Source organism: Emys orbicularis, chromosome 2 (genome assembly GCF_028017835.1).
Source record: "Emys orbicularis isolate rEmyOrb1 chromosome 2, rEmyOrb1.hap1, whole genome shotgun sequence".
NCBI classification, from domain to species: Eukaryota; Metazoa; Chordata; order Testudines; family Emydidae; genus Emys; species Emys orbicularis.
In genome coordinates, this window is record NC_088684.1 from 155,670,176 (window position 1) to 155,690,051 (window position 19,876).

General features: G+C 43.0%; 1 protein-coding gene across 2 annotated transcripts in view; it reads right to left on the minus strand.

The window, feature by feature from the left end:
• FBXL7 (F-box and leucine rich repeat protein 7) overlaps positions 1 to 19,876 on the minus strand; it is a 361,824-nt gene that overhangs the window by 10,406 nt on the left and 331,542 nt on the right. For both annotated transcript variants that reach the window (XM_065400095.1, XM_065400096.1), the window contains one exon: positions 2,650 to 3,261. In XM_065400095.1, coding sequence (XP_065256167.1) covers positions 2,650 to 3,261 — 612 coding nt within the window. The remainder of the gene's footprint in view (positions 1 to 2,649; positions 3,262 to 19,876) is intronic.

Sequence of the window (19,876 nt, forward strand, 5' to 3'; positions counted from 1 at the left end):
TGCCCTCAGACACTTCTAACCACTGGACGCAAAGTTCCTCTGACTAGTCTCTAGCGTTATGTGGATTAATAATATACATGAACCTTAGTGAAATCGAGCTCCACATCCAAATTACACAGCAGGCTTTCATCTATATAATGGACCGAGCCCAAACTTTTGGATCCAGACACCCCAAACATTGGAACAGCTTTTATCTAGATTTCTATTTTACAGCTCAGATCTTGAGCCTGTAGATTGCGCGGGGGAGCATACACCAGCCCTAGACAACTCCTGTGCTGGGTAAATTTTCCCCTGGGTTGTTGCAGCTCCTGTGTGTCACTGGAGTAGTGACTGAGGATGGGGTGGGGAACAGATTCTTTGTTACTATTTCTTAGTTAGTTTTAATATTTTCCTCTTTATAATTAAAAGTTCTCTCTCTGCTCCAGCATTTCATGAGACTGCAGTTCAGTACAGTAACTCCTCACTTAACGTTGTAGTTATGTTCCTGAAAAATGCAACTTTAAGCGAAACGATGTTAAGCAAATCCAATTTCCCCATAAGAATTAATGTAAATGAGGGGGTTAGGTTCCAGGGAAATTTTTTTCACCAGAGAAAAGACTATATTGTGCGTATATATATATATATACACACACACATAGTATAAGTTTTAAACAAACAATTTAATACTGGTACACAGCGATGATGATTGTGAAGCTTGGTTGAGGTGGAGGAGTCAGAGGGTGGGATATTTCCCAGGGAATGCCTTACTGCTAAATGATGAAGTAGCAATTGGCTGAGCCCTCAAGGGTTAACTCTCACACTCTACAAGGCAGCAGGAAAGGAGGGAGGGCAGACAGAGACACACCCTCTGTGTGTGTGTGTGAGAGAGAGATGCGCACTTCCCCTTTAAGTATGAAGAGTGGGGTCAGAAGTACACTGCCTTGTTAATTAGATCAATAAGCTGAGACCAGACCGCAGCTGCAACTGCTGCTGCCTGGAAGCTCCCTCTATCATGTGTGTCCCCTGCTCTATGGAAGATGGGGTAAGTGGGGTGCAGGAGCAGGGGGGATGGGGACACCCTGACATTAGCCCCCCTCTTCCTCTCCCCCCCCCCACAACAAGCAGGAGTCTCGGGGAGCAGCTCCAAGGCAGAGGGCAGGAGCAGCACATGGCAGTGGGGGGAAGGACAGCTGCAATTGCTAGCCTGCTGGGCAGCTGCTGCACAGGGAACTTAGGGGAGCCGGGAGCTGATAGGGGGGCTGCCGGTCCACCCTGGTTCCAAGCCCCCACCAGCTAGCTCCACCAGGCTGCTCTTCCTGCAAGCAGTGGACAAAGCAGGCAGCTGCCAAACGACGTTAGAAGGGAGCACTGCACAACTTTAAACGAGCATGTTCCCTAATTGATCACCAACATAATAACGACACAACGTTAACTGGGATGACTTTAAGTGAGGAGTTACTGTATCTGCAAAGGATGCATGCCTTTCAGCAAGGTCATTGCCAATAGGCTGTGTGGGTCTGATTCTTTGTTGCCCTGAACCTCTTGCAAACTGAGCCCAACACACTACTATTCTGATCCACTAGCAGCAATGTCAATAACTGCACAACGCGCAGGGCAACAGGGAGTCAAGTCCTGTGCTCACCCACAGGTCAAAAGAATGCCATCAAGACACCCTGCTACCCTGGAGCCAGATTTCATCTGTGAGAAGGGCAGTAACATTCAAATCACCAGTTATAACCCAGAACACCAGAGTGAAATAAAATCAGAGAGAGTCAACGGGCCTGATTTTCCACGGCCACGCACCTGGTGCAGTCATTTATACCTATGGAAAGTGGGTGAACTGCCATTCTGAGGGGGTAGCACTTTACACCATTTTGCCCAGCTCCCTATGCAGTCATTTATGTCTGTGCAATGGGTAAGCAGAACCAGTTAACTTAATTCAGCCCTGGACTACAGCCAGTGCAGTTGTGGGATCATGCAGAGGGTCTAACTCAGTGCTGAATTTAATCCCAGTGCCTCCACTGAGGCCCATCCTCCAACTCAAGCTCTGATCAATACACAGGGGGAGCAAAATTCCCTATGGTTGACCTCTAATGAAAACCTCCTGCCTCCAGACAGAACATCTGGGGACCATCAGCAAAGGCATCTCTGCTGCTCTAAACCATTGCAACACCACATAGAAGCTAAGGAGGCCTAATGTACATTAGTCAAGTCCCAGACAAAATTAGGCAGTGCCTAGATGTCAAAATGTATCCCTAGCTGTGGGTCTTGGCCTTCCAAACTTCACTGTCCTTAACTCAGGGCTATATAGCTTTTGTGCTCCCAGAAAGCCCAGTTGCTGTGCTACCCACCCTTAAAGAGAGTGTAGTGTGCACTCCTCACTGTAGAGGGCCAGCTGTGCTGGCTGGTTCAGAGGGAGGGGTGCAGAAACAACTCCTGCAGTACAAAGACTGCCACTACACCCTGTGCACTGATACAATGTGATGAGGAGTATTAACACCTAGATAGGTAAGACAAAAGGGGCAGGAGGAGGGGCTTGTCTTCTCGGTGCAGCTATAGGGGCCAGGTTATTCTCTGCCCCTCTGTGCCTTATCTCCCCCTTTTCACTTCTGCACAGGATTGTCCTGTCTCTGTCAACCCAGATTATATTATTTAAATACTTTCACTTACCTGACACATCCAGGTGCTCAAGGTTTGGACACAGCGACACCACATCAAAGACTGCTTCATTGGAGATGTTGTAACAGCCCGACACCTCTAGCCTCCTCAGCTCTGGACAGCACTGGGCAATGGTGTAGAGTCCTCTGTCTGTGAGCCGCCTGCAGCCACTAACAATTACCGTCTCCAACATGAGACATACATTTGGCGTGTCCTGACAAAGCCTCCGGGTCAGCACTTTAAGAGCCCTGTCTACGTTGATTGTTTCGCCTGTCAGGCGAATAGTCCTCCAAAGCCGTGGGTCCCAGGCAAGGTTATACCAGCGGCGACACACTCGTGCACAACGGCACAACTGGTTGGTAGGCAGGAAAGAGAAAATTTGGATCATGGAGTGGTCTGGGAGACGGTCTATGTTGGCCTGTTCTTTCTGCTGTCTGGATGCCAGCCGGATGAGAGGATGAGTAAGGCGGGTTGGAGGAGGTGAATGGACCATAGCAACTGTCTCCCCGGTGACTGAGGATGAAGAAGTGGAAGATCCTCGGCCATTCTGGAAGCCGTGAGAATTCTGCGGACATATTAGCGCTGGGCTGGGTGTGCTGAGTGTCCGCATGCTCAGGTCGGAATCTGAAAGATACCAAAGCACAGAACAGTGTCCATTTATAACATTCAATAGCAATTACAGTGTTTCTTTTGAAAAATAAATTGACCCTGATTTTTAGGGAGGCTTGTCCCACCTACTAATATTGCAGGCAAGAAATTGTGAGCATGATTAATGGCACCTCTCTGAGGCACACTGTGATTTCCAGGTACAGCCAGGGTCAGTGGTTAGACATCTAAATGCAATACATCAGCAACACTGGATGCCATTTAAATGTAACCCATGGTGTAAAACCTCTCCTGTCCCACACAACAATGCAACTCATATTCTGGTGTTCTAAACTGTAAAAAATAATTGAACACACACACGTGCCAATCTTTCACTGCTGGCTGGAGCTGTGTGGCACTTGGTAGTTTCAGTTCACAGGGATTCATTTCCTTCAGTGTTGGTTCATGTAGTTTCACATCTCCTGAGCTTTGCTTTATGTTTCCATTTGGTTCAAAACTTGAAAATCAGAGCTGGCAAGTTTCACTGTGCTGGGGGCCAGAAACCAGGAATTTTGACTGCAAGTTCTCTCTTTCTTTATGTTGATGCATGGAAGGAGAGCACTGTGTCCCAAGTGAAGTGCATTGGGTGACAGCACTGGCCCACCTGCATGCTCTGCTAGGGTTGTAGGTGCCCTGCAGGCAAGTAAATGGTACTTGAGAGTATTGATTACATCACTGTTTCACCGCTCTGAGGACTTCAGTATGTCTCAGACTCTGCTCTCCTGCCTGTTATCAACACATCCTGAAGAGAGACTTCAATTCTTCAAAGGTTTGTTTAAAAAATGTAAGTTACCCCCCCGCAGAACTTGCGGCTAGAATTTTCAAGCTTGCATGTGTAAAACTAAGTGCCTAATTTCATGTTTAGGCATCTACATGAAACAGTCAGAAATGCTGATCATCCTGCTGAAGTCAATGGGAGTTTTGACTGCTCAACACCTTTGAAAATCCAGTCACTTAATTAAGTGCCAAAATATGAATGGGGAGGGGCTAACTTTAGGCCTCTAAGTTTGAAAATTTTGTCCTTTCATTTATGGGCACCCTTTCTGCTTGCTATGCCCTCTTAAATCATTTGCAATAATGGAAGTTCCAGACGTGTCTCCTGAATAGAGTATACCCCTACACCTAAACTTGATATTCTTCATCTTCAGATCTTCTCCCCACCTCTGGTGCGGAAGCCTCCACATACACACCTACATCCCCTAGAGTAGTTCAGAATGAGATCACAGGATTGTGTTCTCGCTCAGACATGAGAGCCGGGAGAGCTATTACCATGCTATTGAACTCATAACGAAATTTTCTACTAGACTGGAATTCTTCCGGCAGCTTAGTGGCACATTTTACAGCAGTATTTCAGGCCCACTGTTCATTGCATACTGATGAGGGGGCAGAAAAAGCAGGTGAGTCCCAGAGCTTTTTGCCAGTAAAAACGTGGAGAGCCTTTCACTCGAGTTTAATCTCTAATGAAGCACTTCACTGTAATCACATACCCTCCACTTTTTACAGTATTCTAGGGAGGGACTTAAAGAATTATCTAAACCCACAGCAGCTTTCTAAAACTTCTAGTCTCCAATATTTACTAAGTGCTGGCCTACAGTTTGAGTCACTCTAAGATAGGATTTAATGACAGTGTGGCATCCGTAAATACAATTCCAAAAGGGCAATTTAATGCACACATGGCAATTTTCAACAGTTTCTCTCCAACTAGATAATTGGCTGTTTTATACAGGCATTTTTTTCAATGCACTGTTCGTTACAGTCCTGGAATACATATTTACATTTTGGTGACCTTAGAAAGTCAAAATTTACAAAGCAGCCCTGCACTTTTTCCCTTTGATTACCAATGCTTTTGTGCAAGATGCTTTTTATTATAGCCTTGTTCAGAGCCTAAGGATTGTTTGCTGCCATAAAAAAAATGAAGTTTCTTAATGGTCATAAAAAAATCTCAGAGGAAGGCTGGGCCAGCAGCAGAGCTATAAAAGCTGACATGAAGTGGGGGGAGAAGCGGGTGTGCACTTTGGGAGAATTTTCTTAGTTCATTAGGAAGCTCTGTTTTATTTCAAAAAGTTTTTGGTTTTTATTTCCTTCCTAATTAATTTATAAGTTGTAGGGAATATATGTAAATAGAGATGAACCAAATCAAAATCTAGTGTCTGAACACCCATGCTTTAGTGAGGATGTGTAATCCCTGAATTTTAGTCAGTTAGACACAGAGGATGCATTTGGGATCTAACCAAAGCATGACATCCCCAAATATGCGATCATTGAAATCTAGCTTCTCTCTCTACATTTACAATGTGCCCCTATTCTGATAAGACGACTTAGCCAAGATGGTCAGGAACACAACATCATACTCCATGGGTGTCTCTAAACCTTCAACTGCCAGAAGCTGGGACTTAATGACAAAGGATGGATTGCTTGAAATTGCCCTGTTCTGTTAACTCCTTCTGAAGCACCTGGCACGGGCCACTGTCAGAAGACTAGTGGCTGGCTAGATGGACCATTGGGTCTGCCCCAGTATGAACATCACCTACAGCCTTGAATTGTTTCTTCTATGTCCCACAGCAATCTAGCCTCCAAGGAATTGTCATGTTCCCTTCGGCTCCTCTTGCAGCTCTGCAAATACTGCAGGATCAGGCGCTCCATGCTTGCAATGCTCATAGCAATAGTGCAGGGCTGTGCAAGCTCCAGGCTTCTGTCAGAGATGGCGGACAGCAAGGAGGGACATGCGAGTTTACAGGGATTTTGAAAAGAGGTGTGAAATATTATGGGATGCAGATGAATTTATGGGATGGAGAACACTGCATTATGGCAGGTTGACCCCCATGTTCCCAATCCCCCTTGTGCGACTCATTTTGGTCACATGAGGCATTCCCAAAACACACTGCGCTGGATGATGACGAGTTGCACAATGGGATACGTATCCACAGTGCATTACCCTCTGCACTCTGATACAAGCACTCCTGGGGAGGACATGCACTGCTGACACAAAAAGAATAGTGTTCACACGCACAAGCGACGTAATAACTCCAGAGGCTATATGCTGACGTAACTTAGATCAACATAATTTTGTAGTTTAGACATGGCCTACGTTTCAGAGTTTCAGCTGCCAGACAAATAAGGGTGCTCAATGTTACTTTGAGCTAACTCAATGTTACTTTAGGTGCAGTTACTGCATGACATCTTTAGTTCTCTTTATGGGGAGTTTCATCCTGAGTGCTTATGTCAGTGATCCACAATGGGCAAGCCATTAGCAACTTTTACCATAACAATAACAATACAACCTCTATTTTAAGGGCTTGTCTACATGGGAAAGTTTTACCATTTATACCAGTATAATTAAAATCGATATGTGCTACCTCCGATTGAATTCCAGAATAAGAGTTGCTTTTTTTTGCTTTAGTTTAAACCCCTTTCCAAGTGACATAAACTAAATTGAAAAAAGCACTCTTATACTGGAAAAAAAAGTGTCCACATGAGCAGGGGCGGCTCTAGCTTTTTTGCTGCCCCAAGCACGGCAGGCAGGCCGTCTTCGGCAGCTTGCCTGCGGGAGGTCCCCGGTCCCGCGGATTCAGTGGCATGCCTGCGGGAGGTCCACTGGTCCCGTGGCTTCGGCGTACCCGCCGCTGAATTGCCGCCGAATCCGCGGGACTGGCGGACCTCCCGCAGGCATGCCGCCGAAGGCTGCCTGACTGCCGCCCTCGCAGGGACCGGCAGGGCGCCCCCTGCGGCTTGCCGCCCCAGGCACGTGCTTGGAGCACTGGTGCCTGGAGCCGCCGGTGCACATGAGGAGTCATTCTGCTATAACTCTCTGGGTTAAAATTCACACCTTAGGGCTCATCTAAGATATACTAGTATAAGACAAGTTTTTTTCATTCATAAACTGCTCTAAATATATTAACTGTTGTTTGCACTTTCTTTCACCAATAGCAGTTGGTCCAACAAAAGACCTTACCTCACCCACCTTGTCTCTCTAAATATATTAAGAACTGATCCAGCATTCCTTGCACAATCAGAATCAGATAGTTAATGTCAAATGGCATTGAAAGTGAAGTAATTGCTATAGTTTTTATTAAGCAAATAAATTTTTCCTTCTGAGAATGCATTTGTGAAAAGCTGGAACTAATTCCCCACTCTTCTCCCTCCCCCACTGACTTTGTCCCTTGCCACTTGGCTAGCTTGATTTTTCTTCCCATATTTTGAACAGAGCTAAAAATACCATGGCTGTTGTTGGTTAAAACACAACAATAATCTACATAAAAATCTACACAAAAAACATCTTCAGCAGCTCTATGGGTGAGTTTGTTAGTTTGCAGGGCTGTCCCTAGCCATTTTGGTGCCCTACACAGCCCCCCTGCCTTGGGGACAGGGGGGAACCGCCCAACAGCACTCACCAGCGGCAAGGCTGGGAGCCAGGGAAGCAGAGCAGGATGGGGCCGGGTTGCTCCACTTACCACAAGGTGAGTGCAGGCCTGGCCCCCGCAGCAGTCCTCCAGGGAGTGGGGGTGGGGCTGGGGTGGAACAGGGGTGGGAAAAGGCAGGGTGGGGGCAGAGCAGGGGCGGGGGCTTTGGGAAAGGGGCAGAGCAGGGGCAGGGGCCATGGGGAAGAGGCGGAGCAGCACGCAGCTGCGCAGGGCACCAGGAAATGTGGTGCCCCAAATTTCCTGGCGCCCTACACAGCTGCGTACTTTGTGTATGGGTAGGGACGGCCCTGTAGTTTGTCATTGCTGCAAAGCCACTTAGATAAGCTGCATTTTTGTAGCATCTAGCTACCTAGGGCCAATGCTGCATTCCTTGCATACATAAAGTTCTCACTAACATCAGTAGGAGTTTGGGGTTTGCAGAGAAAGCTGGATCAGGTCCTTAGTGGCTACCATTGTATTTCTGATTCTTGTACTTTTGAGAGATGAAGTAGTGGATTAAAAAAAAAATCTAAGAATTTGGAATAAGGATTCACCTTTTAAGATTACAACAGACGAACAACTTCAAGCCAAGTTACTGGACATTAAATTATGGGAGGGATGCATTTTCAAAGTATCTCCAGTTTGTTCATGTGGATCAAACCCAAAACTTTAAGTGAACCTGCAGGCTCATGCAAATTAAACATACAGAGTTTGCACAGCCCTAAGCCGGATGCAGTCCAGAAGGAAGAGGAATGTTTGTGTCTTAGCAACATTGAACGATGGAAAGATGTGATCACATGGTTGTGCAACTGAGATGAATTTTATGCCCAGTTGGCTGCAAACAGTATTCTGCAGCAAACATTCAACTTCCCCAAGAATGGATCCTCCAGCATATTTTCCACTTTTCCTCATCAGAAAATCATACTGTGTGAAATGTAGTGTTTTCTTCCAGGATCAAATTCTGCCTGCTTTAAAACACAAAACACTCAGTGAAGTTATGGGGACTGTTGAATGAACAGGGTGAGCAGAATGTGGCCCTCAAAACTTTAATACCGAAAGAGGAGATTAGTGGAAAGGAGTAAGCTAAACAGTGGAAGATGGAAAGGCTGAAGGAGGCTTAAAGCTAAGGGTCAAGCCACAGTTAAAATTGTTGTGCTCCACCCTAAACACTGTGATATTTAGATGCAAAGAATTATTTTAGTTGACTTTGGCTTAGTCTAAATGCCTTCCTTGAAATAGGCCTAGGGTTTAGTAAACATAGGATTAACCTCTAATTCTGGAAAAAAAGAGCCCTCCAGATTCGGGTACGGTAATGCAGATGCCCAGAGCAAGGCTCTCTAAATAAAGGGAGAGGAAGGTATGAAAGTGAGTTCCATGTGAGACAAACAGCCCAACTTGTAGTGGTCTGACTAGAGGAAGACTATTTTGGCTTATTTGGTCCAGCTGCTTCCTGTAGCCCACAGGTGACCTGGGTGGTTTTGCAGTGGTCGTGACATGCAGAACAGAAATGTTGACCCGTGTAATGTCTGTATTTTAATGCCTTAAACCAGCAGTGTAATTGAGTGGATTGGTTTAATCTCCAGACACCATCTTTCCTACTATTCACATGAATGTATATGCCAGGCCTGTAAGGCAGATGATAAAGGGGAAATAGTACCTACAATGGAAAAAATATATATACACCCTTATTCTGAGAAGCAGCTCTTCAGGTTTTTATCCTATGCTCATCACCATGGTAGCTGAGCACCTGAACCACAACCATAAGAGACTACAATTGAGGCTACTGACCAAGTAAGGTTTTTCCAGACTTCTAACAAAAGGTATTCACCTCCTGCCTGACACTACTACAGACAGACCCCTGCAATTTGAGAGGCGTAGCTGTAACTGAAAGCTAAATCGGGGCACCTGCTCTATATCAGATCTATTTATACTGCAGTTTCCTGAGTTTATTTTCCTTTTCAGTTCTGAAACTGATCCATCACACCTGCTAGTAGGCTGCCAAGTATTCTCCTTTTAGCTAGCAAATACCATATTTTTCTGGTTGTTGTTTCTTTCCCCCTTCCTTTTGAAATGTGGCCAAATTGCAAAAGCCTTTCAGAATAGAGATTTTTCTGGTAGCGGAGCAGGTCTCTAGAGACTTTGTACAAGCTATGAGACACCACAATTTTTCCAAATTTTAACTCTTTGTCTCCAGCCTCAAAACCATGCAATGCCACCCCTACCCCTTCTAGCCAAAGAATTATATAGGACTGTTTTAAGAGTCTTTAAAGCCATCCTTAATGAGATGAAGGCATCATGGCTAACGATAAAAGTTCCTTCTTCAGGAGAGAAGCACGCTACCTCCTAAATTTCCAATCCAGGGATTAAGAGACTCTCCAGTATGGCAGGTCAGGGTATCACTCCAGTCTGACTGGTACACAAGAGCCAAGAGCAAATTGCAGCTTAAGCATTATAATTCAGAGATGTGGCACCCCGGAACTCTAGAAAAGACCCTCCATCTTCAAACTCTCAGCCAGACCACAGGGTCTGGTTTACTAGGCTGAGGGTTTGAAGATGGAGCTCCTTTTCTAGAGTTCTGCTTCTGTCTCAAAAACTGCTCGAAGTGCTGAGAACCTCCTGTGAGGCATCCTCAGGCCATGTCTGCCTTTGGGAGTACCAGTTCAGCATTGGTGGCCAGCAATTCATGTAGCTCATCAAGCGCTAAGTGTAGACAAGGACAAGCTGGGGCTTGGACCAACTGAGCGTGCAGCAGAGGAAAGTCTCTGTTAGTTCAATTGATCTATGTGTGTCCTTGTGTATATTTAGCAGTCAGTATTGGTGCAGCGTTGATTGCTGACCAGAGAATACTGAATTGGGGTTATTGCGCCTAGATCAGAACTTTGAGGGTACTCAGTGAAAATTGAGGGTGCTCGGCACCTTTCATGATATATTCTGAACCTTGTGGAATCGGGCCCTTAGTCCTCAACTCACCCTCTTCATTATGTGTATTTGGCAATTACAACATACAAAGAAAGGATTTGCATATCAGGGATCCTCCCTTTTAACATAAGGGCTAAAGGATCTCCTGTTAAAGCCCCTCAGGTTGAAGGCACGTGTTGTCCTGACCAATGAACTCAACTACTAGAAATCTGCTTGGTTCGGCAAGTTAACTTTTTCTGCTAAGAGACAGAAATCTCCAATATATCCTAGCTCATTCAGATGTATTTTTCTCTTAATTTCATTTTTTATATACAAACTGCACAATGGTGGGTCTAAAAATGAAAAGAAAGTGAAGGGAACTTAATGCTTTGAAAAAGGGCTGGATTGACAACCATGGAGATTCATAGATTCATAGATTCTAGGACTGGAAGGGACCTCGAGAGGTCATCGAGTCCAGTCCCCTGCCCGCATGGCAGGACCAAATACTGTCTAGACCATCCCTGATAGACATTTATCTAACCTAATCTTAAATATCTCCAGAGATGGAGATTCCACAACCTCCCTAGGCAATTTATTCCAGTGTTTAACCACCCTGACAGTTAGGAACTTTTTCCTAATGTCCAACCTAGACCTCCCTTGCTGCAGTTTAAACCCATTGCTTCTTGTTCTATCCTTAGAGGCTAAGGTGAACAAGTTTTCTCCCTCCTCCTTATGACATCCTTTTAAATACCTGAAAACTGCTATCATGTCCCCTCTCAGTCTTCTCTTTTCCAAACTAAACAAACCCAATTCTTTCAGCCTTCCTTCATAGGTCATGTTCTCAAGACCTTTAATCATTCTTGTTGCTCTTCTCTGGACCCTTTCCAATTTCTCCACCTTTTTTGAAATGCGGTGCCCAGAACTGGACACAATACTCCAGCTGAGGCCTAACCAGAGCAGAGTAGAGCGGAAGAATGACTTCTCGTGTCTTGCTCACAACACACCTGCTAATACATCCCAGAATCACGTTTGCTTTTTTTGCAACAGCATCACACTGTTGACTCATATTTAGCTTGTGGTCCACTATAACCCCTAGATCCCTTTCTGCCATACTCCTTCCTAGACAGTCTCTTCCCATTCTGTATGTGTGAAACTGATTTTTTCTTCCTAAGTGGAGCACTTTGCATTTGTCTTTGTTAAACTTCATCCTGTTTAACTCAGACCATTTCTCCAATTTGTCCAGATCATTTTGAATTATGACCCTGTCCTCCAAAGCAGTTGCAATCCCTCCCAGTTTGGTACCATCCGCAAACTTAATAAGCGTACTTTCTATGCCAATATCTAAGTCGTTGATGAAGATATTGAACAGAGCCGGTCCCAAAACAGACCCCTGCGGTACCCCACTCGTTATGCCTTTCCAGCAGGATTGGGAACCATTAATAATAACTCTCTGAGTACGGTTATCCAGCCAGTTATACACCCACCTTATAGTAGCCCCATCTAAATTGTATTTGCCTAGTTTATCGATAAGAATATCATGCGAGACCGTATCAAATGCCTTACTAAAGTCCAGGTATACCATATCCACAGCTTCACCCTTATCCACAAGGCTCGTTATCCTATCAAAGAAAGCTATCAGATTGGTTTGACATGATTTGTTCTTTACAAATCCATGCTGGCTGTTCCCTATCACCTTACCACCTTCCAAGTGTCTGAATTCCCCCCCCCCCCAAAAAAAGGTGTAGGTGCAAGCAGTTTGAATACCAGTTTCTTAACATGCCAAATTAGACTAACAGTATCCTGTATTTGTGTGAATTTCAGTAGCTTCTCAACCTCTCAGAAGCCATGACATGTAATTTCAAGTTTATTTACTTTATGTTACATCAAATATTAAATGAGTGCAATTAAAAATAACTCATTGTGATGCTGATTTATCAAAACTGTATATGGATTTTTCTTCTAGTCTTGTCTTAACTGATTTTATGCTATTGCGATGTCATTCAATAAAAATTAATATTAGAAACTAAGGAACATTTCCACAAGTAGGGTGCATATCACTTAAAAAGTTTGAAAAAACATTATTATCTAAATATCCTTGAGCATATGTGTCAGCCTATTATTTTTCATGTCAATTTAATCCACGCTGGAGCTACAACTGTATCAAACACCACCACAGATGTTTGCTGGAATATTAGATGCTACATATGGCCTGAGGTGTAGTATTACCAACCCATGGAGTCATCTTAACAAGTAGGTTTAAACTGCGGGCATGCGGAATCAGCATGCCCGCAGTTTGGGGATCCTGATAAAATAAAAAGCAAGGTTTCTTTTCCTTATTGAGCCAGAGGAAAAGATCCTCCATACAGCATAACTTTACTCGCCAATGTCCCCAGCCCGCCAGAAATGAAAAGCAAAGTAATTACCCTCTTCGAACAGCATGCGTATGACATTATTTGGAACTACTGCACTATAGTTCTGAGCCTGATTGTAAAAGGTTCTAAGCACCTCCAGGGATGACTTTCATTCAGTTCCCATTGACTGCAGTGGGAGATATGGTGACCAGACAGTAAGTGTGAAAAATCGGGACGGGGGGTGGGGGGTAATAGAAGCCTATATAAGAAAAAGACCCACAAATCGGGACTGTCCCTATAAAATTGGGACATCTGGTCACCCTAGTGGGAGAGGAAGGCTCTTAGTGCGGCATTACAAGATTAGTCTTCACCGCAAACTTAACTCAAGTTGAAACTCAAGTGTTGCACCTAACTTGCATCCTGTTCACACACAGAACTCCTTAACTTGAGTGTGATGGGGCTGGTAATCGAATTAGCTGACCCATCTGGGGGAATAGGTTAAAACTCAAGTGAGCACAACCGAGCTGTTAACGAAACAACTCTGCAGTGTGGATGCAGGCTAGTGCACTTGAATGCTGCTGGTTCTCCAATGGCTTCACATTATTCCTACCATGTGGCCAAACAAGTTCTCCCACAATTCATAGTGTACATTCATAAAACATCTCAGGTTACTACAGTGCAAAGAATTATGGGATTTGCCCTTATAAGTTTTAGTGCCACACATGAGTGAGTGCAGCTCCAGTGAGGACACAGCAACTCAAGGGTTATTTCACAGTGTAGACAATTCCGGTTAACTCTGCAGTGAAGGCCTACTCTCAGCAGCTGTTCAGAATCGTGCATTTGAAAATGTAGGAGACACAAAAATTAAAGCTTGTGAAAGGTGCCAGGATGACAACCTTCATGATTACTTAACAGAACGGGCCCAACACCATCCACAGTAGTACAAGTTTCCCCACACAGCCCTGGCAACATGATTTAGCTCTGTTCTGGACGGGATACTTCCTAGGGTAAAAGGGTGGTTCAAGTCTCTGGTCTTTTGGTTACTGTTTGGGCCTTGGATGCTCTGCTGTGAATGGCAATTGTGGCATTTTATTTTATTTGTAGCAACCAGTCTACTGGAATTTTCAGTCTAATTACTATCTGTCCATCCATCTAGGTACTTATAGAGCTCTCACTGCTATAGTATTTGAGCATCTAATGATCATCAAAACTTTTCACAGATGCCATTGAACAGTCTTCAGATGATACTGGCTTTTGGTCAGCATTCACTCGCTCTGGATTTAAACTAGTGACCCCAAGGTGAAAGGCTCTGTAGCCATTAATAATCCAAAGAGCCTTCCAATCTCTTCTCCTGGGAACCTTGCAGAAAAGAATACACTGTAGATAAATTTGAGACAATCCAGAGAGGGAGGATAAAGGAATGATAAAAAGATTAGGGTACATGAACCAAGTTGAAAGGCTAAGGAAACTTACTATGCGTAGCTTGATGGAAAGGTGATTAAAAAGGACTGTGCTAACTCACATTATTGCTTCAAATATTTGTAGATATGAGGTAGGGGAGGGATTATTTACCATGCTTGAAAATGGAGATAACAAGTAGCAACAAGTTTCAAACTAAAAGTTACATGTTAAAATTATCAGCAGTATGAGCAACTCGGCAAAGGCACAATCTGCCTAAAGGGGGAATTGGGGTGGGCTGTCTGGAGCTCTTTAGCAGGCAGCTTGATAAAACAAATGAGGAACCAGTCTATGAGGAAAATCCTGCTTTATGTTGCTGTTTAGACAAGATGACCCAAGAAGTCTTTCCCATGCTCTGTCATCAACAAGAGATTACTATTTTTCTGCCAGCCTAGCTTTTCTATCAGACAGTACACACAAAGCTTTTATTATTATTTTTTTAAATGCAACTCTTCGTTGAAAAATGTTGGCACATAAAGGTAGGATGTAGGAAAAGCAAGGGGCAGGGATAAGCTAATCAAACTATGTACCCAAAGGAACACTGATACTGTGAACCAGATTCTTCCCCAATGGAGCTATGCCAGTTTATACCTGCTCAAGATCTGGTCCATTGTTTCCTCATCTAGTCTGCATAAATATTTATTTTAAGCTAGAAAGTGACACAATGGTTACAGCTTTCGAAGATCAGTAGAGTACCTTTCAGAATGCACTTCTATAACCTCCATAATCAGATCATATTTCAAAGACATCTAAAATGATTCCCCCTCTAAAGTAGACAGAAGGTGAAATTTACTCCAGAGTACAAGGCCCACACAAGGTCACACACATTGAAAGACCCAAGTTAAATGGTACAAGATAACCTCTGCCCCTGTGTGAATTTTACCTAATTTTCCTCCCCCACTTTGGCTGGAGTGTGCTGAACACTTTGATAATTCTTGTATAAATAACAATGATACAAATATGGCTGAGAGATCATTTATTGAATGGTTGTATGTTTGACCAATTCTGAACTGGTTCACAGAAACTTCTGAGTGACAGATTCTCTTGCATTGTTCTTCGGGCTGCGGGGCCATTTAATTGCTGTGTAGACTTCCAGACTGGAGCCTGAGCTCTGGGACCCTCCCACCTCACTGGATCCTAGAACCAGACTCTAGCTAGTGCTGGAGCTTTCCAGATATACAGGAATGGACCACCGCTCCTGACTCTTTGGTGATCACAGTCATAGAGCGAGGTCAGCCAAGGAGTACAACAAAGGGGACTTTCTAGACAATTCAACAAGGTTCAATATACAAAGCATGGGGGAAATGGGTTTTAAGGAGGGACTTAAAAGTGAAGGAGACAGGGGCCTAGTACAGGAACTCTCAATCTTCCTTCGTGTGGACCACTAGAGTGATGTGGACCCCCCTCCTCTCTCTCTCTCTCATTCACAATTGCACAATCCACCTCCCCTCCAAGTGACAATCACATAACATCCCCGTGGCAACTAAAGTGATAGTTTACAGAGAAAAGTAACATAAGAAAATAGTCAGTGTATTTTTAGCAGCTTTTAATGTATTTGGAAACAAGGAGGAGAGCCAGCACCATGTGATCATAAAGTAAAATAGTCACAATTTTAGCTCATCCAATGAGGAGATTAAAAATAGTTTATATTAGGAAATATTTCAGAGACCCACAGTGACTTCATATTTTCCAAACTCCTGATTTACAAGCTGAGAGTCCAATCCTGTAGGGTGCTAAGTGCTTCCTGAGAGGTACAGAGCAACTTTCACTGCCATTGGCTAATGGAAATTGAGCACCCTCAGCATCCAGTAGGATCAGAACTTCTTAGTCTATGTTAAGTCTGCAATTTTTACTGTGTTGGTACAGTCTCATTGCTATATTCTATTTATGGCAAGAGTCATGTTTTGCTAACATTATTGATAATTGCCTGTAAAGTATACCTCTCATTTTACATTGCTGAATTAGATTCCACAAATGCCAAGTTTGTGTCTATTTATAGCATAGGCCAAGTTCCCAGGAAGCATGTAGCACATACAGTAACACAACACAGAAAAAGCATCAGTAAGTGAACTCCTGTGTTAAGGAAAGAAGAGAGGCTGCTAAATCTGGTCCATTATTATTAAAAGTGGTTTCAGTTGCATTTACTCATTCCCTCATCTTTGATTCAGTTTAGATAACATCCAGTTCAAATGCCAGTTGGTGACCATATCTTTTTGTGTATTAGACACCATTTTGGAAATTATTATTGCAGTTTGGAGGGAACTGGGCAATTTGGGGAGGGGGATTGATAAAGAAATGTGGAATCTTTCACCATTTAAAATCGCATCTAATTTGAAAGTAACAGCTTTCACTCACTACCTCCTGGCTGTTCCTTAACCTATGTGAATAGGTATCTGCATCACAAACAACCACCACTAATTGGAATGCCGGTTGACAGTCTCAGCAAAAACCAAGGAAAGAGTAACCAAACAGACCAAAGCATCACCCTTCCTCTGTTGGTGAGGAAATGCACGGAAGCTTACATGCTACAGAGGACCTTGCAGCTCCATGGTGTTGAATTTCTTGGGCCTGATTCTGATCTCACACCAGTGTAATTCAGGGGCTTTCTAATTTTAAGATGATTCAACTCCATGGACTTAGTGAGAGAACAGGCTTAGGTCTTTTGTGAACCTTTACCCGTTCACTTGCACATTGCAGTATGGTAAAATGGAACACTTTAAAATGAATTGGAAGCTGGGAAATGAGGTGTCAAAGAGATGCCTGGAAATCTTTGGGCTTGTCCACAGAAATACTGGTTTAGAAACAGAGTTAAAGTGGTACAACACATTTGTATGGACACAATTCTACTAGTATTAAGGTTTTCATACCAGTATAGTTTATTCCTGTCCATGCTGGCCTTTCATAGGCTGCTGCAGAATACTAATGGGAGGGCAGACTGGGATAAGTACCTCCATAGAGGCAGATTATTTGAGCTTTATGTTGGTGGAATGGCTTTTGCTCTTGTTGAATAATAGTTTTCCCTTAAGGAAAATGGCTATTTGTAGGTAGTTAGCCTCGTCCACTTTTTGTAGCTGTAGTTAAAATCAACCAGGCTTTAATATTGCATTGCCTCTCTGTTTATTTCTACAGTCGTCTCTATTGCCTCACTACCTTTTAAAGAACATAAGCTTGTATTCCCAAATGATCTCGTTCTCTACAAGCCAGCTAGACACCATCTGAAAAGCATATGATAAGAAAATGCTTCAGGAGGCAGGATGGATAAAATTGATAAAAAGACTTTAAGTTAAATACAGTTTTTAATAAACCTATTTAAAATTAATTTTGAAATTGGCAACCTAAACTTACTATAATATACTAAAATCATTTAAATTAAAAACAAAAAATAATATTAAGCAGTACATATTTGCTGCCAAGGTTTAAAGTAAGTCAAACCCCTGAACTGGTGGAACTCACTGGCTAAGCACCTGGCTAAGCAGAGTTTGCAGAAGTGCTAAACCCGCTTTTGAGACCAGCAGTTGCTTCTGCAGGAGCAGAAATTTTTTTTCTTCATTTTAGTTAAGAACATAACATAAGAATGGCCATTCTGAGTCAGACTAATGGTCCATCTAGCTCAGTATCCTGTCTTCTGACAGTGGCCAATGCCAGATGTTTGAGAGGGAATGAACAGAACAAGCAATCATTGAGTGATCCATCCTCTGTTGTCCACTTCCAGCTTCTGGCAGTTAGAGGCTAGGGACACCCAGAGCATGGGGTTGCAACCCTAACCATCGTGGCTAATAGCCATTGATGGACCTATCCTCCATGAACTTATCTAGTTCTTTTTTGAACCTAATTAGAGTTTTGGCCTTCACGCCATAACCTGGTAATGCTCCACAGGCTGACTGAGTGTTGTGTGAAAAGTACTTTCTTTTGTTTGTTTTAAACCTGCTACCTATTAATTTAATTGGATGACTCTTGGTTCTTGTGTTATGAGTAAATAGCACTTCCTTATTCACTTTCTCCACCCCAGTCATGATTTTATATTCTATCATATTCCCCCTTAGACATCTCTTTTCCAAGCTGAAAGTCCCAGTCTTTATTCTCTCCTTATATGGAAGCTATTCCATACCTTTGGTCATTTTTGTTGCCCTTTTCTGTACCTTTTCCAATTCTAATATATTTTTTCTGAGGTGGGGGTGACCAGAACTTCATGCAGTATTCAAGGTGGAGGTGTACCATGGATATATATACAGACGGTCCCGGGTTACGCAAACCTGACTTACACAAATCCGCACTTAGGGAAAAAGTTCCGTAAGCTAGAAATAGGAGTGGTTTTTTTTGTATTTTTTTTGGCGTCATTGTCGGGTATACGTTTCCGACTTACGCAAAATTCGAGTTACGGCGGAACGCTTGCCTAAGTCGGGGAGCATCTGTAGTGACATTACATTTTCTGTCTAGTTTAGTTCAATGACTAGTTCATACAAAGTTAAGAAACCAATTAGGAGTTGAAAAAGTAGAAAAGCTTGTTTTCCTCTTCCAATCTATGACTAAAAACTAGGTGTGAGAGAATGAGATCTGCTAATTTTAAAATCTTGAAGGACACGGTGACCAGAAATCATCAGTTCAATTCACCAACTACAGATAATATTTCTTTCTTTAATAAATCAGTGAGTTTTAAATGAAAAACATGTTTTGGTAAACTTGGATACATTTTTCTTTATATTTTCAGCACAGTAAAGGTAAAAAAATTAAAGTGCTATTTTTGTGCATTTAATTGGATTTGAATTTCCATCCAAATAGGGCATGACACAAATAACACTGGTCTACAATTTTTGAGAAGTCGTCTGCTTCAGAGATAAAATGTGCTATTTATTATGTATTTTGATGTGCTGAATTCAAATATGACAATTAAAACAACTGATTGGCTACTGTTTCTAAGATATTTAAGTTTTTACATTTTATGTCTATGTATATTGTGTAGATAGAGTTTTAATCATAAATTGTAAACCTAGGTCTTTTCATGTGTTTATGGTTGCTTTACATGATAATATTTCACCTGTCCTGTTTATGTAACACTTTAAAAATCAGCAAAAGGGTTATATAAATAAAATTTATTATGAAACAAAAGGCAAAAAACTATTCTGTACATAGTTTAGTCCTATTCAGTGTCTACTCGGCGCTTCTTGGCTTGTCTCTTGTATTCATTAAATGGAGCATCTCTTGTCACTGTCCAGCAATAGTCTGCAAGCATTGATGGGCTCCATTTGCCCTGAGAGCGTTTCTCCATTGTTGCAATGTCCTGGTGAAATCGCTCGCCGTGCTCGTCGCTCGCTGCTCCGCAGTTCGGTGGAAAAAAATCTAGATGAGAGTGCAAAAAATGTATCTTTAGTGACATGTTGCAACCAAGGCTTTTGTATGCCTTGAGGAGGTTTTCCACCAACAACCTGTAGTTGTCTGCCTTGTTGTTTCCGTGAAAATTTATTGCCACTAACTGGAAGGCTTTCCATG